Genomic DNA, 25,144 nt, shown 5'->3' with positions numbered 1-25,144 from the left:
ACAGATACATATCATGATTAATAACTTATAAAGATAAATTACACAATATAAAAAAGCTGTTAGGGTCTCTAATGAAAGTGTCATTTTGGCTAATGTAAGGCAAGAAGCCTTGAAACAAAAGGTGAGTCTCTCCAGGGAGCTCGGTATCAAATGCTGATAATGCATTGGCCGTCAACCTCCTGCGCTTGAACCCAATAGATCACTGAAGTACGGCTGAGGTAAAGAGGAAATCCCTTCCTTTGACCCGCTCTAGTCCTGAGCCCCAGATATCCAGTGTGAAGGGTTGTGGCAGACTGACGTGGCTTGACAGGCTCAGCTGATGTCTGTTTAGCGCTCTGATCGCTGGAGGAGCTGAGAAGCATGTGTGGTAACAGAGGATTAGCTCTCTCCATATGGCCCAGCCTCGACAACCCCACGCAACATACTGTAATTACAGAGCACAGCCAATATGCTTCGAAAGCCCTCTCATGGGAATTCTGAGGAATGCAGCAAAATCCTGCATTGCATTCCAGTAGAGATTATGACCCTTGCTTTGGATTTGAGAGATATTTAAATCATAAATAAGTAGAAAAACTTAGTTTTTGTATTTAGATTTTTATTCAATTTTAGATATTAATTATTTTAAAATAAATATAAAACTGAAAACCATATACATCACATTTTATTTATGATATTTATGTATTTTGATTATTTAATTGATAACACATGTAATAATTATACATATATTTATTCACGTATTAAAATAAATATAATGTATTAAAATAAATACAAAAAAAAACACATAAATATATTTATTTATATTTTATTTATTTTAAAATAAATAAATCTTGTTGACCTCACTTATTCACTAGTTGGTTGTTGGACATTCCTGCAGAGTATTGACTAGTGTAATTAAATAATTCTACACTCAAAAAAAAAAAAAATGTTTTTCACAACATCACCATTTGGATTAAACTGATTATATTTCTCTGTTATAAACTCAGGATTGAAGATGAAGACTCAGACAAAGATGTTAGAGCTAGTTACAACTGGCTTTTTAGCTCAGTTAACTTCATGAGTGGATGTTTTACGTCAGTTTATTCTCGTCTGTGAAGATTTGCTTTGGTTCACAGGGTTACATACACAAAAACAAGGAAAACCCCCTTGGGAGGACAGGTGGGGTGAAAGAGAGAGTGTATATCAGGGAGGTCCTTTTTAGTGAGGTCTGTGCTTGAGTGGTTCCCATGCCAACGGTGAATGGATTGGTGTTTGGAGCATGCTCAGTGTGGAGCTGGCGGCTGTAACAATAGCTGAGAGAGCTAAAGCAGCTCACATGCTGCTATCACATCAGAGTGGAATAGACCTCTGCGTGCACACTGCTGATTCTGCTGACATGCTCTGCCTTCTCGTCCCCTACCTGATATTTCTGTATGAGAAAGAGGTATGTAAATCTAGATGGAGATTTGGGGGAGGGGAGATTTTGACTTATAATGTAATAATTTTGCCACTGGTTAATGCTTTAAAAAGCTTTTGTGCTTGTTGAATGGGATGATTTGTAGAGAAAAGAATGAACATATGTTTTGTGCTGATGATATGCCAGGATGTAATTTAGAACAGTGCATGCACTATAGATTACATCTTTTTTTATTTTCCTTTTTCTTTTAATATGCAGTTTACTTATTGTGTGTAAAATTTCTCATGGTTTTTGAGTGACATTCCACTTGAGTAGATTTCCAGTTGGGGAATAAGCAGAGCAGACTTGCTGTGAACAGTACAAGGGAACACTGTGAATATCATTTGCATACCTCTGCATGACATTGGACAGATCTGAAGCGGAGGATAGATCTCTGGAGGAAGGGAGAGAGAGAAAAAGAGAAGAGCTGAATTCATTTCTACTCCCTGCGCTGTTACACGATCCTTCTGTTGCGGGGTTGTCATGCCTCACTGACCCCTTGACGTGTTGTCGTGACGAAGGGAGTAAGGGGTCAGGCTGTTTTGTTGTGACAACCCAGGCATTCTAGTTTTTAGCCTGACCTGGTCCACTGCCGTGCACCTCAACAATACGCAAGGCACCAGATCGCTGGAGATGAAGCCATCTGCTCTAATGAAATGCTTCATTGATTTATTGTGTGTTGCTGTGTGGACACACACCGCTACAGAACTTGAGCCAGGTGTTCAAGACGATCACCTCAGTGTCTGGCGCACATGGTGTGAAAATGGGCCAATTCACTCTTCAGCAGAAAGCCCTCAATATTTCATCTAGTTGGACAGTAGAGATAGAAATGAAGAGGGTATCTCAGCGGACAGGAAATTGGAATATAAATTGATGTGACACCTGCAGGCTCGCATAGTATCCATCAGAGGATAACACCTCTTCTGTAAAGCAGGGAAACTGATGATCTGAAGATTTTGCTTTCTAACTAAAAGTTTTAATTTAAAAGTAGTCATCATTTACTCAGCCTCACAGATTTTGAAACCTGTATCAGTGGAACACAAAATGAGTTATTTATTGCAGTGCCCAAGCTTCTCTTTGCCAAACAAAGTGAATAGTGACATTTTAATGAATAACAACTTCAGTCTGTCTGTTCTTCTCAGAAAGCTATTAAAGCTGTGGAAGACTAGGAATGCAGCACACAACTCATGTATGTAGTATAAAATGTAACCAAGAAGTACTAAATTTGTAATGTTGGAATTGCCATGTGACCTACGTCAGTTGCTTATCTTCACTGCCAATCACAACTCTTCTCCATCAGTGACCATCAGATGGAGGGCAGTACCCTTAAACAGGGATCTTTGTACTTTATGTACCTCTCAAGTTTCATAGTAGTACCTTAAGGATACATATTACTGCTCTGAAGTACTAATATACAGATAGAAAAGGTACAAACGTTGCCCTTTTAAGGATACTGCCTCAGTGACAAGCTGTTGGCCCTAAAGTTTTGACAGAATAAGTGTGCGTACATGATGACAAAAGGCATATCTTTGAGTGAACTATCCCATAAAAATGAATCTGTTTAAAACGGAGTTTGTCTTGCTAGGATAACCTTCAATTGCTTCAGACTGTCTGTACCTAAATCGTTTGAGGCACAGGTTACATTTATTTCAGTGCAGAATGCTAAGCATGTTTTTGGAGAAATGAAAGCTCTGGCATGTCATCTGCCTGAGTATGGTTTTGTTATCAGCAGGAGGAGACAGTTATGTTGTGAAGTATGTGGGGCATTGGCATTGAACTGCCTTTGTTCATGTGTGATGAATGTTTGGAATAATTATACGGAATGGCGCCAGAGAATGGCAGTGAACTCGGATTTTACAATCTCAATATGGGTTAAAAAAAATGTGATATCAGGCTTACATTATGTTTTTTTAATTATAAATTTGAAAATATATTTTTATTCATTAATACTAAAGTCATCACTATAGTTTTTTAATCAGTGTATTGGGTTTTCTAAATGGAGACTTTTGTTTAAAGTTCTTGTTGAGCTGTATCCTATTGCATCATTTGTGGGCCGCGGTCTCGTTCAAAAAGGTTTCCACTTTGAAATGGAGATGATTGTGCTCAGTGTGCATCTTACCCAGTTGGATTGGACATTTTTCTGTGAAAGGTGCACCAGCATACAGTAAGCAGAGATGACAGCTGATCAATTGCCACCCCCTGTGTTCCTAATTCCTAATCCCCCTTTCTCCCCCCGTCTGTCCTATTCTGCTCTCACCTCATCACCCCCCGATGAAAGCCCATTACCGTCCAAGTGGTTCTGACGGAGACTGGGGCACCTTCACGTAGAGATCCGCTGCTTTGATCCCTTCTTCATTCACAAAGAACAACAAAGGAGCTGATGTGTGTGTGGGAGGGCCCCTTAGGACAGGGTTGTGTGGGTCTTATGATGTTCTCCCAATGAATGGTTATTAGGGTTCATATGGAGCTGTTGAAATATGACAGCCACAGGCAGCTCCTGAGGACATCCAGCAGTCCTGTTCTACTGAAAGAGAAGCGTGATGCTGTTCATCTCTATCATCTATTTAATGGCACAGCCCAGGAAGTAGTATAGATTGCTGTATTGACTGTGTAACGTATGGTTGAGCTGTTGTAATCAGAGGTTGCGTTACCAATAATAATCATCTGTCACCTTGTAAATCAGTTGTCCTGTTCTATTTATAAATATAACAAAAGTTAATGAAGATCTAAAGAACTAAAATCTTGGTTGACCTAAATTTCTATTGAAAAGTTATTGTCAGTAAGAATAAAAAAATAATTTTATTCAGCATTAAATTGATCACAACAGTGATATCATTTTTTTTTAACTGTTGTAAAAGATTTCTGTTAAAAAAATATATATATTTTAACTTTCTGTTAGAATTAGAACAGATGTTTCCTGGTTTTCACAAAAATATTAAGCAGCACAAGCACACGGTTTTAACATTGATAATTATAAATGTTTCTTGAGTACCATATCAGCATATTATAACTATTACGGAAAGATCATGTGACAGTCAAGAGTAATAAAAACATTTAAACAATTTTACTTAGTAAATTGAAACTAGACTAGAACTTGAATCTTGTATCTAGAATTGAAAATCAAAAGTTAACTTTCTCATTTAACTTATTTATTAGACTATAAAATATTTTCATGCAGTTTAAAGCTCTTTTAGTTTTGAAAGATGATTAGGGCCAAGCAATAATAATATATTTTTTTATAATAAAACCATATTTTACCATTGATTAAAGTCTTTATAATGCAAAACTAAAAGTCTAAATAAAATGTTAAGAATAAACACACTCGTGTCATGTTTAATTGATCTCATTGGACACGAGTGTTAATCAGCGTCTGGAGTGGCGATGGTCGCAGAGAGTAATGCTTGTGGATGTAGCATTTGATGCGATGACCAGAGTTCGAATTCGCCTCTTGCCGAAGTCGCTCTTCTTCTTTTTTTGTCACATATCTCATCGGAAAGGTGGAAATCAGTTGCCTAACGAGTGTTTAATAATGATGTATTAATTTGGTAGGTTTAAAGAGGGCTTTGTTGTCCCAATAAGTCAGTGTCTATTTAATTATTTTTTTATAATTAAAATAATTTACACTGTTATTATTGCATGCTGTTAATGTACAAAATACTATTTACACTTATTGCCAAGATCTGCTACTTTTACATAGTGTAAATAGAATTGCTATTTTCATTTAGTGTAAATAGCACATTGCTAAAAATGCTGCTGTTGACACTTAGTGTAAATAGAATATATCACGTTTTTATTCTGTTCAGTTGCATCTATTGCTATTTTCACCGCTGCCCTAAACTAAAACCATATGGCTTTACTAATGATGGTTGTATAGATGGATGAACAGTGCTCTTCCACCCTCAATACCCATGGCTGAAGTGCCCTTGAACCCCCAGTTGCTCCCCGGGCGCTGGATATATAGCTGCCCACTGCTCCGGGTGTGTGTTCACAGTGTGTTCCCTACTCACTGCTGTGTGTGTGCACTTGGATGGGTTAAATGCAGACCACCAATTCCGAGTATGGGTTACCATGCTTGGCAAATGTCATGACTTTCACTAATACTGTAAAATTTTCAGTGAATAGCAATTTAAAATGAGTTTTTCCCCAAAAGCTATGGTCTGAGCTAGTTGTGAAGTCCAGGACAGCTTTGTGCAGACAGCAGTGAGGGAGAAATGAGAGCTGCAGTGATTTCTTGATATTATACCTTTCTGTTTAGCCCATATCTCTGTCTCTCTCTGCCACAGGGACTTCTGCTTCTTACAGCAATCCTGCTTTATTACAAGCACTGTTTCCTATCAGCGGAGCTCCTGGGATGTTCCCCATCTCTCCACCTCTCTCTCTTGCTCTCTCTCATATTTGTTCTCCTCCCACTACCGCTCATCTCTCATCGCTCGTGTCTCCTGCTCTCCACACCTAACCCTTTTATCAGGCTTCCCACTCGCACCTATCAATCACTCTTTCCTGTCCTGTCCTGTCCTCTCCTGTCCTCTCCTGTCCCTCTCTGTCCTTGACACAGTTTTCTCTTGTTATCTTTGCAGCATTTCACACTGGAACCATAGCATTTTCTCTTTCTCTCAGGAGGCTGATAAGTGTGAAGTCGGCATGTAGGTTGTTTTTGTTATTGTTACTGTCGCCAGAGCTGCTGGTCTCATTATCCAATGAAAACACAAACAGAGCAGGAGTAAAGAGAGTACACTTAGGAGTAATGAAGAGGAAGAGCCCATGGCTGACTAGAGCACTTCACAACTAGTCTATCTGCTTTTAAAAATTTTAAAATAAAATGATTTACTCTCAATATAAATGGCTGACTAGAGCACTTCACAACTAGTCTATCTGCTTTTAAAAACTTTAAAATAAAATGATTTACTCTCAATATAATACCAGTTAGAATAGTTGTCATATTATTATTAATATTGAGGTTTGTAATTAGAAGGTAAAGCTATAAATGTTCCACAGTAAATATGAAGCTGTCATAGACTTTGGAATATTGGAAATTACATATAGACTGTTCAGTGCTGCCTTTTATCATCATCATCATCACCATCTCCACAAGTTTACTTAGCATTAGAAAAAGCACTGGAGTGATACCATGGTTCAGTGATGGCATCTGATGATGATACTGTGGTGCTTTTGTATATGAATTGATTTGGGTCATTCTAAGGTGTGACAAGATTTACTCAAACAAATACTTGTATGAAATAGAATTTTGCCCCTTCTTTTATAATTACTATACACACCAATTTTATGATCTCATATTAAATAATATTTATACATTTCATTTGTTGTGCAAAAATTAAAGGGTGACGCAGTCACAGGACTGGTTACACTACCATTCAAAAGTATGGGGCCAGTAATATTTTTTAAATAAATAATTATATATATAGATTTTTTTTATCACCCAGGGTGCATTACAATATTAAAAAGTGAAAGATATTATAATCTTTTAAGACATTTCCACAAAAATATTAAGCAGGACAGCTGTTTTCAACATTGATGTTAACAATAAGTAATGTTTTTTGAGATTTAAATCATCAAATTAGAGTCATTTCTGAAAATTCAGCTTTTACACCACATGAATAATTTACATTTTAAAATGTATTTGAATAGAAAACCAATGTTTTAAATTGTAATATTTCATTATATTTATGTTTTTACTATATTTTTGATTAAATGAATCCAGCATTGGTGAGAATAAGAAACCCCTTCACTTTTTAAAAGAAATCTTACTGACTTTGAAACATTTGAACAGTAGGGTATATAGGTATATACATTTTGACTTATAATTTTGATGCAGAGGACACATCAACCATACTTAGTGATAACCATATTCATGCATCATGGTATTTACATGACACTATGTCCAAAAGTCATTGTAGTACTTTTATTACTAATAGAAATAAATAGGTATTTACCACAAGTTTTATTAATATGTAAAATTAAATGAGATTATGTATCACTCTGTGATATACTCTCAGCCTTCTTTTAAGAAGGAGATTGGCACGTTTCCAGTGCTCATCCAGTTTACATGATATAGGACACAATGTTTCTGAGGGCAGTACTGACTGCTGTTGACAGTATGTCTGTAACTATACCAGCTTTATCTTTCAGAGCAGCAGAGTCATGTTCATTTGACTTATCTACTTCAGGAAAAGGTGAAAGGAGCTGCAGCGCATTGATTCATCAGTCTGAAAGACAATTATCATCTGGTTTCATTTCCCTCTGCTTCTCAAAGCAAAAATCAACTAACGACAGGGTTACATCACACAGAGCTTCGACCCATATACATTTCATTGAAAAGATTCTTATTCTCTTCCGAGTCTCGCTATGCATTATGTAAGCAGTGGCCTTATCTTATTAGAATGAGGATATCTATAATTTGTCCTCATATCAGCATTTAAAGCTTAGGAAGCAAACTTACTGATAAATTGGCACTTCAATCATACTCCGATTTACAGGATGAAATCATGCACTAATGATATTATATGTGGCAGCTTGGTCATTAATTAAACACCTCACCAACAAGACAACCGGCAAACGTTGATCCATTGCCATATTGATGTTAGCCTCTCATGGAAATACAAGCTCTGCAAATTGCCTTTGTGTTGTTGCTGGCTAGAATGACATAATCTGTGCTAGTTATATGAGACAGCGTCTATACTTTGCCAGACATGTAATGATTTATGAGAAAAACTGTGACATCTGTTAGTGCACCAATTAGTAATAGCAATAGCTTCAGTATAGCTTTGTAATATGTACTGATTATTAGTGTGTCAAGCCTGCAATCACTATTATCATAGTCATCTAAGAATAATATGTAGACTAATGTGTTTATGGAAAAACATGTGCGCTAACAATGATGCATCTCTCACCTAATCTACCCAATGCATTGTTCATCAGCTCAGTTAACACTACAGAAGCATAAAATATTCACTAAACAATCTTGAGCTACTGGAAATGACACACCCTATAGTATATTTTCAAGGGTATTTATTTTTTTTATCTGCATAATGTACGCTATTCACCTTGGATACCTTGCGTACATGTGATTACTATATGTAACAAACTATTTTTATTTATTTCAAATGTGGCAGATATGGTAGACAGTGCATTTTGTTTGAATGCAGTGAACTCATTGCAGAGTTGAAGCATAATTAACTGAGGTAAGCTGGTACTTGAGGCTTCACCTCTCCTAAGCCTCACTCTAACATGTTTTGATGCCTTCTCCTCTTACTTTGAAGAGTTGTAACCCAGCTCTGTCTCGGATGCTCTTTTCAGAATGAGTGCGGTGCGCCGCTGACAGGTAATAGAGAAGCTCTTCTCAGTTCTGCATCTGATTATACAGCACTCGCTTCTACTGTATAATGAAAGCTACCTCAGCTCCATACTTCCCCTGCCACAAAAACAGATGATGGAACAATGCTATGAAACATTATTCAGGCTTTAGAAAATTTTAAATATATATTTTTAAAACATTATATAAAATGTAAATTGTATTCTAACATGCTGTGTTCAGAAATGTATGTATGTTAATCATCTATAAAAGAATTTATGAAGTGGTATCATTTGTTTTATAATGTATTAATGTTTTATAATGTATTATTTATGCTTTGTGTAACTTCAATTAAATACTTTCCGGGGTCATGTATGTTTTATAAATTTGACTGATGAATTTTACATGTTTTTTTTTTTTTATATTAAAAAGAAAGAATAACATTTACTCTTAAAATCATGCAGACATTGCATGTTCATTCACATGTAGGATTTACAATACAAATTCATAATACAGTTAATGTGGCTGTAAAGATAGCCTTTAGTCCACTTACTGCAAGATATGGGAGATAAGCAGCCAGTGATCAAAAGCTAGTAGACCTTCCTAATCTTTCCCGCACATCGGCTTTCTGCAGGATCAGATGGATTAGGAAAAAAAAGCCAACAGGTACTAACCTGAGAATGGCTACTTTAACCCTAGCACATCTTACATTCACTCTTTAAACCATCCCCATTTCAATTAAAGCTAACCTATATTCTTCACAGACATGCAGATTTAACCATTTTCAACACCAGTGTACTTATATGACCCCCTCTTTCACTGAAATTGCTCTTCACAGCTTAAAATCCTTTTTGTGGAAGCACAAATCCAGCGGTTAGAAATAGGTTGATATCTGCTGCTGTGGCCATTGTGAACTCCGACAAAATAGATCAGTCTCAACAACCAGTCATTTGGTCAGTCTTCTGCAGCATAATCATACTGTGAATCCCGCGCTTCATGTCTTTCCACCTCCTGAAACCTAGAAACACCCCTGCTGTGCTAGCACACAAACCTGCAGATTCAATCAATATGTGGCCTTTTAGTCAATGATTCCCTATGGAGCAGCTTTCATAGATCAATGTGCAACCTTGCTACAGCAGTGGCTGGATGGAAAATAATAAAAATTCCAAATTTGCAGGTGTAGGAAACGGAAGCAGCACTGTCAATCTATCATTGAGTTCATTCAGAGAAGAATTTGTCACGGAATAACATATTAGTATTCTAAAAATAGTAACAGTAGTATGCCAGTATGCTATTCTAAATTCAGCCTTCGTGAGTTGTTTTGAATGATTCATTAAAAGAACCGCTCATAAGAGTCATTTAGTCATAAATCAGACTAAAGTGTCCGCATGGAATGGTTGTGTGTGCATATTGTGAGAACAACTCGTTAGAAAGGCATCTCTTCTTATTTCACTTACTAATGTCCTGCTGTAAAAAAGGGTTTTGTTACTCTGTTAGTGAGCAGCAGATATTCACCAAACACCAAGAGTTCTTGCCAACAGTAAGATGGAGTATAAGAGCAACTGAATGTGTTTATTGACTGAAGCCTGGTGGAGGTCGAGCTGTGTCTCCCTCTGTAATGAGAAATCACTGAAACTGCATTCACTGATGTGCCACTATCACAACTTGAACTAATTCCAGAAGGTCTCTGGCTGATATTGAGGTCAGAGGAGATCAAATTGTAAAGCCTAACTCCACAACATGTCTTGAATTTCAGTCTTGAATCACAGGTGTTCCAAGTACATTGGATTTTGAATATTTTGAATTTTGGAATACAGTTTTCTGTGTATGTTAATATTTATGAATAGCATCAACATATATTATTGTTCATTTTAGAAATTGATTTGTATATGTGGATGCCTGTATTGATGTTTTGTTCTCTTCTTTTGTAGCTGCCTGTGCTTGAGATCTCAGCAGTCTGGCGTTGTGGATGGTTTGTCTACCTCTAATCCAAACCAAAAGAGATTCTGTTGCCTCAGAGCCTGTGAATGTGAGCAAGTTGAGTAAAGATACAGACAGAGTTGATTAAAATGGGGTAAGTACAAACAGATTCACTGTTTTTCAGTTGTCTAGATCACTTCTTGGCCAGGTCACTCTCATAAAAGAGATTTTCATCTCATTGAGTTTTTTAAACTGGTTAAAGAAATGAAACCCTTGTGAAACAAGCACGCTGATAGTCTCTTTGCTAAATACTTTAGTACATGCAGGTGGGCTTGTGCTGATGTTAACTAGCTGTATATGAAAATATGAACAATGTAAATAATTATAAAATATAATAAATATATAATGCCTGTCTATATACAGTATGTGTGTATATACTGCATGAGTAAATATATGTGCAATATATTAATACACATGCAGTACCATATTTTATCACATGCACATCTATATGTTATGAAGTGTATAACTGAATATAAAATGACATAATATTTCATTAAATTTAATTAAATGTGTCACATATTTTTCAATATAGGAAAGCATCAATTCCTTATTATTCAATATATTGTAATATATTAATACAAGATTTAATTCTGTATATTCTCAAGGGTAATGTCAAATCAATCAGGGAAGCTGATTCAAGTTGTGAATCTGGCTTATCCACTCTTCAAGCTTTAGTGTCTTTGAATCTCTAGTATTTTGGCTTGGTATGGCTTGCTATTGTCTCAGTGAGGGACAGTCTGCTCTCGCTTTCTTGTGTCCGTAATAATTCTGCTCAAATAGGAAATGGAGCATCTGCCTGTCTGTCACACACAGAGAGGACATAATGGGCCCGGCGTGAGTTGATCCTGTGCCACATGCTCATTAAACAAGCTCTTATGCTAATTGACTGTTTATTCACACGTCAGCAGTTTTCAAGCACAAGCGAAAGCAAAAAATGGTAGTGATATTGAGACAGAGTCCACTCGCCCACAAAGATAGATCCTCCTGAGCGCTCCACTGTACAATTCACAGAATAACAAAAAGGGGGATTTTAAACTTTTTATCTCCTAAATGGAGATGAAATTAAAGATAGAAATTAGCCTGATGACAATACCAGAGGGGGTTTCAATAGCTCACTTTTTAACTAAATTGGGCCAAACGTTAATTGAACACCTGAATATGCTGGGCTTCCCCTACTTAAAATTGCTAGTTTCCCACCTTTTTCAATCTAATCGCAATGCCATTGTTGTTCTCTGAAAGGCACTGTGAAGAATATTCAGATGGATTTGTCCTGACTCTTCTGCCCGGAATTATTGTGACATGTTCTTTTGTAACTCCTGGTTTGACCCTGACTTCTGTTTAAGTTTATGGGTGGATATTAATATGGCCCAAAGCAAGGCAATTTGTACTAATTACTGAAAGAGAAGCACTCTCCCTGCTAATCCACAGTTCTCATCTGATTAGTGGAATAAGAGCCCTGGGCGAGTGTTTTGGTTCTCTTCATTACTGTCCCTTCTGATTTTCCTCCCTCTCGGTTTAATGTTTTTAATTCCAGACAGAACTCCACCCCCCACCCCATTTGATTTGTAAAAAAGAACGAGCCATTTTTAGAATATTAATTTAATTATACAAGACATAGGAACTACGCATGATGAGCATTATGATTACTATAGTGGTTATTGAACTGTGAAACATCCTTGTGTTACTTAGCTTTATTTTTGTCTTTGGAAGGATCATATGATGTGATTTAGATTAGTATGCAATTAGTTCTACAGTAAGAGGAATATTGGTAGCTTTGTCCAGTATATGAAATCCATTTTTAAATATGAGAAATGCATTTATGCCACATTTCAGGCCATTTGATAGGGATATAGGGCACTATTTGTAGGGTTGCTGCAAACACAAGTGAGCAACAGAATCCCTTACATACAAGCCATTAGCAAATATTACATACAATCAGTGTTTCAAGGAGGTAATTTTGCATTTTCAGAATCATCCACAGTAATCCTCGGTAGCACATCATGATTAATTTTGAAACCTGAAGTAATTGTAGATTTTATCAGTTAGTTTAAAATCCTCAATTGCTCATGTTTACCCAAGAATTATCAGTGGAATTGATTTATTGCGTATTTTGTTATTTATTTATAAATTTATAAAGTATGCCAGTTTTTTTGTTTTAAATTAATTATTTTCCACAGCAGTCCGTAATAAACAAGAGAGACCCACTTATGCTGTTAGAGAAAAAAGTTAAATAACTTGCATATCAAAATGCTAATTTTTTTTTATGTGATTGTGCAAAAGCCAAAGAAATCAAATTAAAATACAACATATTATATGGAAAATAATTACTTTTTAGTACTGATGTATCTTTTTCTGTTAGAGGTTATTATTACCCTGATTAATTTTTTTTTTATTTTTTAGTTTGATTCATTTGTATAGCCTTTTCACAATATTTTTTTTTTTTTTAGCAAAGGCAACGGAATTCGCCAAGAGTCTATACAAGACACTTTAATTTATTTTTATAATTTTTACTCAAAACCAGTTTTAAAAACCAGGTGTTTGTGAATTACTGATTTTTAGATGCAGAGCAGTTTCAGTGTATAATCACATTTTTCTGCAGACATCATATCAATGCTTTGTCTTTGCATTTCTGCAGGGCTATGATCCCGATGCTCCTTTCTGGAATATGGCAGCTATTTCTGTGGCCATGCCGGATGTGAAAGCCCCACAATGTGAGTATTCCCCAGCAGGATCTCCTGCAAGCTGCAGCATGGACTTGTCCATGGACCTGTCCGTCCTCAGCTCCCCGCTGTCTGCTTTCTCTCACCACGGTGTGGCCCCCTTCCCTGCCCAGGGTGTAGCACCAGGCCACTGCAACAACAACAATGGCCTGCTCAGCAACCTGGGACTCTACTGTTCCACCAGCAGTATGCATTCTTTTAAACAGCCTGATGGCCAGTCTGCTTACGATATGATGCGCTTTCCACAAAGCTGTGTGAACACCGGTGGCACCCGGCTTTACCGCAGCCTGGAAAACCTGCACTGGGCCGCCGTGTCCGATCCCAAAGCATATCCTTACAGGAGCGTGGACAGTGAGTTTATCTTTCATTGCACTTCAAGCAGCCACTGGTACGATGGACCTCCACCGGGACCGCAAGTTTATGGCTTAATGCCTTCCCATGACAGCATGGCAATCTACGGCCGCCGAGGAGTAATTAGGAAGGATATACCACTCTTTCCACAATGGCTTTTACCAGCGGTTGAGGACTGGGGTATGAACGGAAATGCACGAAAGGGTCTTCGAGACAAGCTGCGGTTTCAGAGCACACGTGTGACGGAGCCCCACAAGCCCTTGCGTCCTCAACCTGTGCTTGGTAATGCACCTTCTCCGCTCTATCCGTGCGATCAGGAGGTAGCAGTTCGGACTGGGCTGACATCATTGCAAAGGAATGGACAGCAAGAGTTGATCGCCCGTCGCATCACCAGTCCAGAGGAGATCAAACAGGAAGCGCTGCGACGACTGCGTCTCCGAAGGCAACAAAGCACCCCTAACCTGGCACTGAACTCCAGGCAGGAGCCTAGTACCATAAGTAAATCTCATACCGCAGAGCTCATCTGCACTAACTCTGCCCAGTCAACCCCTGAGAGGAAAAGACCTCCGATGGGCCGCCTGCACATACCTACATTTGAGGAGTTTAAGAGAATGAGACAAAGGGAGGGCATTAAGAACCACATTTCCTCTGAAATGGAGACTAACAACAAGCATAGAGAGGAAAGAATACAGATAGAGGAAACGCAGAGTGCGGAAAAGACAGACATTGACGTCAAAACCGCTCAGGATATGAACCACAGCGGAGCAGAGTTGTCTGAGCCCAGTTCGACCACAGAGGTCCCAGGAGGACCCATCTGCACAAGCCCAGTGGCTCGCTCTCTATTACACCCTCAAGCTGCTACAGGAAGAGACGAGGAAACAAAGGGCCCAACAGGCCCTCGGGCCACAGATGTAGCTGTTGTCCCCTTCCCACCCCACTGGGAGAGTGGCGATGGCCCATCCAGCTGCTGCCCCGCAATCCTTCTGGATGGAACAGACCTTTCCAGCTATGGAGCCAAAATCTATAAAATGAGGGATGGTTTCCTAGGATCTGCCCTTGACCTTATTAAAAAAAGGTGAGTGGATAGGTGTTTGGTAGTGTTAGACTTGTGCATTCACATAATACTTAAAGTTGCATTGTAAGCAGTGACAGACCATTTCTTCCATACTGTGATGTACATTAGAAGATTATAGGGAAAAAAATAAGGTAGGACAGTTACTCTGCTTTATCCATTGGCTATTGATGGGATGAAATATTTTATTGATAAACAAAGAAAAAGAGACGGAAAATAAGGAGGGGAAAGGGTGAATGGAATGGGAACCTAGGTTGGATTCAAATCCAGGTCTCCTATGATATCAAAACTGAGCCAAGACAGATTTTCATGGCCAATAATGGACAAATGTCTGACATTTTGTAGAATTTTTATAATTAATTATAAATAAAAGAAAAATGTAAATCAGTTGTTCTAAATTATAGAAGTGGTTTAAGGCACCACAATATTACAATGTACAAAATAAAGTTAAAAAAAGAAGATTTATTACATATTTAATATTGCAGTGTTAAATGAATAATATCTTTAAAGATTAACTGAGTGTTAGTAGATAATGGCAAAGGGAATCTGAATGCAGGAAATGAAAATGAACAATTAATTCTTAAATATCAGTCAATATATATATATATCCAGTAATGACCATTACCAATTAACTAAAAAATCTCTGTTAGCTAATAATTCAATACCATATTGTTATTGTGCATCCAATCATTCAGTTTAAATGGGAAGAATGGACATCAGTTGGAAAAGTGTATCAGTTTCCCATAGCAGCTCTCGCAGCCTTTGCATCAGTATTTGTGTTATTGATTTATTCCTGAATCTTTGCACAGCTTGTATACAGAGAAACAGAGTGAATATATCATTATTGATGTGATTCTTAATGTCTTCATTTATCCCAAGTACACAGTAGCAGATGTGATATTTGCATATAGTGGCATATTCTGTGGTTTAGCTTTATTAAGAATGTAAAACATGGCTACTAGGAATGCTATTAAATATCCTGTCCTAATCATCTTTGTCTTGTTCTCCAGTACAAAATTACAACCCAGAAAAAAAAAAATTCCTAAGAAGCAAAGTTGCAAAAGCAATTTTTGTAGTAGTTTTAATCATCAACTTGATTGAATTTAGTTGAAGCTTCATTAAATTTATTTTATTTTATTGATAAATGTCATTACTGGAAAACAAAGATAAAGAGCCAGATTTTTTCAGCAGCAACAATCAAAAGTACAGAACTGGATACTATAGAAACAAACCCCTTTAATCCCCCAATGATTCACTCGGGCAGTTACTATATCATATGGATTCTTCAGTGGTTGTGTTGTGTTTATGGTAGTTTTCTGGTTCACACACGTCCACCAACAGCACTTTTTACACGCAGAACCTCACACAAGCATGAAATATGCGAACCTGACAGAAATTTGATTAACATAACAGCACATAACCCTGGCCCTGACAGTCTTCTCAAATTTAGCATGGATGCATAAATCTGTATAGATTTTCCTTCAACTGATTTTGCTCCAGACACAGTACAGCGCTTAATTGCTGATGCATCAAAAGCTTTTCGACATTACAGAGCCTTTCTCTAATAATATGTTCCTCTAGGGCAGGAGTTCAGACCAGGCTGTGAACCGTCTAAATATAACATCCAATAATCCAAACTGTCCCATAGTGCCTCAAGTGAAGGGATTCATTAACTACAGAGCAGCCTGGGGCTTCCAGATCTTTTTTACAGTTAGTTTCATTTATTGTCTGCTTGATAGTAGAAAGAAGAAGAAGTCACAAGGCAATCTTATTTAAGCTTACAGTCACTTTATATTATTGACTAGAATGGATGAGCACATTCCAAGGGAGCTTGTCCTAATGTGATGTTAATATAAGTTTGTTTTTCTTCAGTCAGTATAGGTAGAAAAGATGCACATACCTTTAAATTAATAATAGAACATCATCCTAAAAGTGTCTGTCAATACACTGAAATAAGTGTTTTTTATACACCTTTATACATCTTAATAAATCACAAAATAATTAAGGAGAGAAAATTCCAACGAATTACCTCATACAGCACTGCTGAAATGACAGATTTTATATCTGCAGTGCTTTAATGATAATTTAATTCATGTGTGAAAGACATTGGTTGTATAACCACATTCAGAGTGTTATATTGATTACTTCCAGTCTGCGGCTACAGGTTTGTGAACGAATTCTTTCACATTTTATTGTTAGAATTAAAATTGATATTAGACGCACGCCAGTGATTACCATTAGCATTTTGTGATTTTTCTTTTCTTATGAGATGTCAAGGCCTCTTTGTCTTTGTGTTTTTCTTTTGAATGCTTCAGAGCTCTTGGCTGTAATGTCAGCACTATTCTCAGATGGCATCTATGCAAATTTATGACAGTGATGAGTGCAGCATAATCAGATTCTGAGGTACTGAAGCATAAAAGGAGATGGAAACGATGTGAAAGAGGCAATTAAGAGCTTATAACAAATCAATCCAAACACCTGTTTTTAATCCTAAGAGACGTCTGTACATAAACAATAGCTGGGGCAAAAAGCTAATTATAATCTGAAAGTATGTTCAACAATGAATGCACAACCGTCAGCATTCATTCAAATTTATTTATTTTTACAATTATGTTGATACACTGCAAAAAATGTTCTAATTCACAGTTTTTTGTCTTGTTTTCCAGTAAAAATATCTAAATATCCTTAAAAGATACAGTGCCATCCAAATGTTTGGGGTCAGTTATGTTGCTTTAAAAAGTCCCTTATGCTCCCCAAAGCTGCATTTATTTGATCAAACATATAGTAAAAATAGTAAAATTGTGAAATATGATTACAATTTAAAATAACTGTTTTCCAATTATTTTGTTCCTATGATTACAAAGCTGAATTTTCAGCATCATCACTCCAGTCCTCAGTGTCACATGATGCTTCAGAAATCATTCTATTAAGCTGATTTGCTGCTAAAGAAGCATTTCTTATTATTATCAATGGTGAAAACGATAATGCTTAATATTTTTATGGAAACCGTGATACATTTCAGGATTCTTTATTGAATAGAAAGTTCAAAAGAATAGCATTTATTTGAAATAGCAATTTTCTGTAAAATTATAAATGTCTCTTTTTTTATCAATTTAATCTGTCCTTTCTGAATACAAGTAATTTTTTTTTTTCAAAACCAAAAATCTTTCTTACTTATCCCAAACATTTGAACAGTAGTGGACATTTATCTTTTTTTTTACTCCATTGGAAAATCAAGTAGTATATTTTCCAAGATAATAAAAGACAGTTCTCAGAAAACAAATTTTATGATCATTCAAAATATTTTACAGTTTATTCTTATAATATAACTGCACAAACAAAATGCAAAAAATGACAAAAGGGTACGAAAAAAAAGGTATAAAACAGGACATAGGCTATTTTCTGATATAAAACCTTCACAGTTTGACTCGCCTGTTGTTTTATTCACCAGCTGCAGTGTGTGGGGTCATCCACGAATACATAATCTCTTTTTCTACTTCACACACACACACACACACACACACACACACACACACACACACACACACACAAACACACACACACACACACACACACACACACACACAAAGGCATCTAAAAGATCGATTATGCTTGTTTCCGGAGCCCCGCAGCGAGGAGTTCAGGTGTTAATGTGAACTGATGCGTCTAATTGCTGTCCTCTGGTCTGAGGGGCACCGGTTCTCTGTAGGGGGATGGGGCTTGACTGCACGGCACACGAAGGAGTGGAGAATCAGGAATCGTAATTCTTATTTCCTTCCCTTTGTGTTCTCTCTCCCTCTCTGTTCCAGCTGCAGTGCAGAGATTGCAGCCGAGACTCCCGTCCGATTGTCGCGTGAGCACAATGACGTCACTAACATCACCGCTCCCCAGCCCAGCCATCAATCTGCCTACGTTGCCATGACAACGTCGGCCTGCGGAGAGGAGGCTTGCACCGAGCCCGTGGGACAACGGGGGAAAGTGGCGACAGAATGCGTAAGGAATGCTCCCGTCTAACACACACTCTCACACCTCTGCATATCACCTCTGAACGAGGTAAGCGGCAACTGTCATGCATGTCCAGGAGCGTGATCAGGGAGCTCAGGAGGCTGAGGTTGCAGGGGTAAAGCGCACAGAGCCGCAGCTAAGAGCAACACGCAGGGAGGATTAGAGCCAGATTTCATGCTGGTAACTGCTTTACATTCCTTCTTTGTGTCAGGTTGTGTGTAGATGCTCACTGTGTCCTGTCCCTGCTGCTTGAGATGCCGGCCTGCTCTTCATTTCACCTCCTTCATTCACGGTATATGACTGGCTATATGTTTTTTAAGGTTAAGGGTGATATCAAGAAATGCTGGCAATCATGTACATTGTTGCTATGATTTATTGGGCAGCCATTGCGCACAGATGCTTCTTCTGTCTCTGCATTTCTCTCTTTAATTAAGATAACAGTTGCCCTATTAATTATTCTGTACATCACCTGAAGCCACAGTGTCTTGTTTCTCGTGCATTAATAACACTTGAAAACCAAATGCTGTCGAGCGACCTTTTGAGGGTTTTATGCCGTAGATGTATGTTTGTAGCAGACGCAGCTGTAATACGCCATGCACTGACTTAGAAACGTCATTTTGAAATCACTTTCTGATGTTTCAGAGGTTTAAAAGGTGAAAGGTCTTTAATTCTGTCAGTTGAGGCAGATCTGGTCAGTGTGGTCAACCCAATTGACTTCCACAATGTGACAGAGTGAAACCAGTTTAAACTGAAAAAATAAGGTGATTGACCAGATTTGATACGTTATTGTATCACAAAAATTCTCAAAAAGATGATAATGATATTAGTGACTAAAAAGGACAGTTGTGTGAAGAAGTGTAGCTATTTCATTTTGTAGTTCTCTCTCTGTATTTCATAGTTGGCCCCAACCTGGTTTTGTTTGTCATTTAATGGACAAAAACAATGAGACATTTCTCAAAATGTCATATTTTATGTTCCACAGAAAATAAGTAGGCAGGCCAGATTTAAAAAGGACTGGGTTTCCGAATCATTTCTATTAAGAAAATAGATGCATTGTATATCATTGGAGTCTGTCAATAGACTTTTTAATAAACAGTTAATGGGCATGAAAAGCCACAGCAAAGAATTTTCCACTTAGCACCACAATATATTAAAAGCTTTGGATGTACCGTAATGCAGTGACTCTGATGTCTAAAACATCTAGTCGTTCCATTAATTCTCATATGTGCTTAGGGATTAATCTGCCTTCATGAGGTTTTACACTGTTAAACTCTCCCCTTACACACACACACACATTTCAGACCACTGCTCTGCCATGTGCACTGTTGATTGACAGATCTCCATCCTATCAGCAGGTTTCTGGGGCACGCTGCAGACGCTCCAGCTCAGATGCGGCCTATGAGCTGGCTGAGTCAGTGAGGGCCCAGCGCGAGTGCCGCCTGCGCCCCCACTTCAGCGACCCCATGCCTGCAGACGCCACCAAACGTAAGCAGCTAGAACTGAAGATCGCTGCAGCCACATGTTTGCACATTCACCGCAGAGACAGGGACAATGGTAAGACTCTTTCAACTGCACTACGCTTTGCTCACAGTTCTTGCTGTAAGTAAACTTAAGTCATGTCCTAGTTTTGTTCTGACAATACTTCTATTAAAGCTTGTCTGTTACCCAAGGGCATCACTTTAGTCGTTATTAGACTCTATGCTATTACTAAAGCCATGGCCTTAGGTGGCTTTTACTGTTGGTCCGTCACATGCATGACCTCTGCCCTGAGGACTGCTTTTATCTTCTATACTGCAGCATCCATACTCAATGTTTGTACTTTGTTTTGTTGTTGTTTTTAGACTTAAAAGTTAATTATCAAATACATATCCATAATACTCAACTCTCTGAGCTGTCCCAGAGCACCGCTCTCTGCCATTATGAGAATTTATGCTATTCTGTTTCAAACAGGATAATTTGTTATAGCAAAAATCTTATTTTTTAACTATAGATTTTAAAAACTATTGATTTATCATATCTGTCATCAGTTTTTATAACATGAAAATAATTTGGCAATTTTTATTTAGGCTACACTTTATTTTAACATGTCTTTGTATACAATATAATTATACATATAAGTACTGAGTAATATTAATTAACTACATGTACTTAATATATGGTTAGGGACTTAGGGTTAGGATTTGGGATTGTTTTAGGGTTACTTGCATGTAATTATGTATAATTAATTGTTATTATCCTAGTAAGTACAGTACATGTAACGTGAAACAAGGACACCTTGAAATAAAGTGTTACCTCTATTTACATTGCAAACAGCCAACCTTACAAACTCTGTCCACCATTTCTCAAGTTATTTTAACTCTTAGTGTAAAGATGATGCTATTTGTTTAGTGTGCATTATGCTTCTTAGTTGTTATATTCTTTCTGACCACACATTTCACTATTCAGTTTCCCGTACTATCCTTTTGATCTGCTTTCTTTAAAACAGCTCTTTAACTGGCTTATGTTGCATGATGATTATTAGTTATGTTGCCCTTTCCGATCGTATCACACACCATTCTCCCCTGGGCCTAATGTTTCACTCCCACATATAAATTAATGGGGTTGTTTTGAAGTTCAAAACACCTCAAATGCATTGTGTTATATGATAACATATTTAAATGAATTTTTTCTTCTTCTGTTTTTTATGGTCTCTCTCTGTTTTACCTCTACTGTTCCAATGTATTATAAAACTAACAATGTAGGTTTTTTTTTTTTTTTTGATAATCACTATATCATCAATGTAACTATTTTTACTGCTCTTCAGAGATTTGTTTATTCTTTGTAATCAGTGCCAGGCACAGCCAGGGGCTGTTCAGAGCCCAGAGGTGAGGAGAGGAGCAGGGGCCTGGCTGTGAGCCGCTCAGCACAGCACCGCTGGAGTACCGTCAGCAGCCTGAGCGCAGACAGCGGTGTTGTAGGCTTGAACGATGAGCGTGAAGATGAGGAAGAGCCCCATCATGCTCGCCACAGTGCCGGAGCTGAGGTAGAACGTGTGGACAGCGGCATCGGCCCTGGATTGACTCGGGGCTGGAGGAGACCCTTACTATCCCTCAGGAACTGGGACATTCAGCAGCCCTGTCCCGACTGTGGACACAAAGAGGGCGGCTGTGAGCAAGGCATGTGTGAACGCTGCTCCAAGCTACGCACAGAGCGCAAAGAGGCCATCCTAGAGATTCTCAATACTGAGTCGAGTTATGGAGAGGACCTGCGCATCATCAAAGAAGAGTTTTACTGTCCCATGCAGAGCGCAGGGCTGCTCACAGCAGAGCAACTGGCTGTGGTCTTCAGTAACGTTCAAGAGCTCATTGATGTCAATGACAGGTTCACAGAGCACCTGCAGGACAGCATTGATCAGGCTTTTGATCAGGTATGGAATGCTAGTGATGGGAGTGACGTTTTGCCAGGCTAGTATGTAGCCATTTCAACATTAACATAAAACAAGGTATTTGTTTGTTTTTTGTGTCAGTCCCAAAATCTACTGATATATATTTAGCAAGGATGCATGAATTAAATCAATCTACAGCACTTGACTGACAGCTAAGACATAATAATATGTTATGATGTTTTGTGTCTCCACAAAAATATTAGGCAGCACCACTCCTTTCAACATTGATAATGGGAAGAAATGTTAGATGAGCATCAAATCAGCATATTAGAATAATTTCTGAAGTATCATGTGACACTGAAAATGAATGGTAATGGTAAACCTAAATTAAATGGTGATTGCCATACAGGGCGATGAGGACCTGCAGACTGTGTGCATTGGAGAAATCTTCTTGGAGTTTGTCAACATGCTTCCAGCGTTTCAGACCTACTGCCTGCAGCAGTCCACATCTGTGAACATGCTCAACACACTGGAGAAAGAAAAAGAGCTTCTTAGGTACACATAATATATAATATAACTGTTTTGCCACTGTCATTCAGTGTTACAAATAAAGGTACTATTAGTAAAAGTATCAGCAGTGCCAGTGTGCATATGGGAATACAAGTTAGTAGGTCTGCTCAAATATAATCCTAACCAAAGTTTAACAGTAAGATTTGATTTCCGGTTGGGCCAGTTTTTTTTTGGCAGTCAGATTTGTAGCAAGCTTTTCTGGAATCTCCTTAAGAATTTTTGAGCTTTGTTGTGAGAAGAGCTGAAAAGAAGTGATACAGTCCCCAATTTTGGATCCTTAGCAAATATTACCAATCTTATGTATACAATATATGATTCACAAGCTGAAAGTATATGAAAGTTTGCTCCTTTACATCCCTCAGGATATTCCTCGACGTGTCTCAGAATGACAACACGGCACTCAGGCGCATGAACCTGCGCTCCTTCCTCATGGCCCCACTTCAGCGTGTGACCAAGTACCCATTACTGCTAAGTCGGATCAGCAAGGCCACCAACGAGTGTCACCCAGACTACTCTCGCTTAAAAGAAGCCAAGAGCCGCGTTGAGTCCCATCTAGAGCACATCAACATGAAGACCAAACAGGAAGGGACTGCCACATGGTCCTTGCGCTCATTCCGGCGCGACAGCCGCAAGAACCGAGAAGTCATCAACATTGAGATGAGAGAGCTGTCAGTGAAAATTGTGGGCTGGACCCGAGAGAGCACACACTTCATCATGGAGGGGCCACTCCAGTTGGCACAGCCTGCCGATGGCCAGTGGCTTAAGAAGGGAAGCAAATCCCTCAAATTCCAGAATGTTCAGAGTTTACTTATGGTACGCACTCTGTGCAATGCAGACACGGTGACTGAAGGGAGTCTGGAGACCTCGGAGTTGGTGCAGGACGGTGTACTGGTACTCATCAAAGACAAGAGCAGCGGGAAGTTCACTGTGTTACGGGAGCCAATCCATTTGGCAAATTGCGTGGTGTCTGCCGACCCTGACTGTGAAGACACCTTTGAGGTGCTGGACATTCGACGTGAGGCCTTCATTTTCCGTGCCTCTGACAAACCTCGCACTCAGCAGTGGTTTCGTCAGATCAAGAGATACACTTGTGATTTGGGACCCTGGAGAAAGAGACGCAATGCTCTCCCAAATATCATGATTAACACGACCCAGAGCCGCTCCTGAGACTAAGCCTTTAGCGACACATCCCTCATCCCTTCCCAGCATAACTCTGATGTAAATAATAATAATAATAATAAAAATCAATATTTTGTTGAGCAAACAGTATTTGTGTGGGAGAACCATCCACCAATGGACTTTAAATTGGTAGATTTGACTGAATATTAATATAGACTGCAAAAAGGCACTTTGTATGAGTGGAAAGCAAGTTAATGACATTTGGGAAGAGGAAAAATCCACTGTCAAGCAAAAAGTAGTGCCCTTTGGCATACCAAGATGAGGAACTTGTTAGGCGCCTCACTGCTGCACTTGTAAAACACTGATTGTACAACCAGTTTTCCACTGAGGAGAAATGTTCTCAGTTGTGAAATGGTTTTTGTGATAAGCATGAGGGAACATGTTTGTGATTGGATGGACTTTATGTTTTTTTTTTGTATGCACAACAGTGGAAACCTGTGTTTTTTGTGAAGACGGAGGTAAAGCTGTTTTGTTTTCGGATCATTGTAATTCCCTCTTCCATTAGCATTTATTCCCACTGCCATTAAGGAGCAGTTCTTATTTTCGTATCACTGTGCTGGTTTACAAAACAGCAATAATCTTCATTTGTATTATGTAGCAGCAGTCAAGCAGTTTTTATTTATAGGTACCCATATTCTTGTGATCAGTGATGTAACAAACCATTTTGGTGTGTTTTCTCCGAAATCTTATGAGGGTGTAGCATCAGTCTAGGCATCAAGTATTGTCATTGCCACATTATTGGTTGTGCTGAAAACATCTGTGGCCATGAACCAGATCTTCAATTAGAAAATGTCCATTAGATGTTCCCCCTTCCCCCAAAATGTAGTTTGTAATTACAATTCTGCTTTCCTTTTTGATCTCTTACGGGGAGAAATATGTGCCTTTGTTTATTTGATACTGAATGAGTCCTTAGTACTATTTTGTTCAAGTTTAACCCACTTTTTTCCCCACAAATCAGGCCAACTGAGAAAAAGATTTATAATTTTTCTGTAGCTACTATTATAGTCTGACTTTCCCGCTGATATACAGACTGTGCTTTATGATAACTTGTTAAATGTTAACTGTTTTAGTTTGATGCACTTTAATATGGAGATCCTAAACTGGAGCAAGGGCATTGTCCTGTAGTTTACAAAGCTTTACTGTACTTTGTTTTAAAAATTGC

The 25,144-nt window shown here is 38.2% G+C and overlaps 1 protein-coding gene across 2 annotated transcripts; it reads left to right on the top strand.

The window, feature by feature from the left end:
* Nucleotides 1-1,289: 1,289 nt before the first annotated feature.
* On the top strand, nucleotides 1,290-24,926 carry LOC132152885 (uncharacterized). Of its 2 annotated transcripts, none has more exons than XM_059561826.1 (8): nucleotides 1,290-1,420; nucleotides 10,673-10,815; nucleotides 13,357-14,867; nucleotides 18,674-18,857; nucleotides 20,225-20,423; nucleotides 21,698-22,275; nucleotides 22,643-22,788; nucleotides 23,166-24,926. In XM_059561826.1, the coding sequence occupies exons 3-8, from the start codon at nucleotides 13,387-13,389 to the stop codon at nucleotides 23,968-23,970; spliced, it is 3,393 nt and encodes a 1,130-aa protein (XP_059417809.1). In that variant the 5' UTR covers nucleotides 1,290-1,420; nucleotides 10,673-10,815; nucleotides 13,357-13,386; the 3' UTR covers nucleotides 23,971-24,926. The 2 variants fall into 2 exon arrangements, with proteins under 2 accessions (XP_059417809.1, XP_059417808.1); XM_059561825.1 differs by having other exon boundaries at nucleotides 20,222-20,423.
* The last annotated feature ends 218 nt before the right edge of the window (nucleotides 24,927-25,144 follow it).

The sequence above is a fragment of the Carassius carassius genome, chromosome 11 (assembly GCF_963082965.1).
Source record: "Carassius carassius chromosome 11, fCarCar2.1, whole genome shotgun sequence".
In the NCBI taxonomy this organism is placed as follows: domain Eukaryota; kingdom Metazoa; phylum Chordata; class Actinopteri; order Cypriniformes; family Cyprinidae; genus Carassius; species Carassius carassius.
Note: the sequence above shows the minus strand (reverse complement) of the source record. Positions and strands in the feature narration are given on the sequence as shown.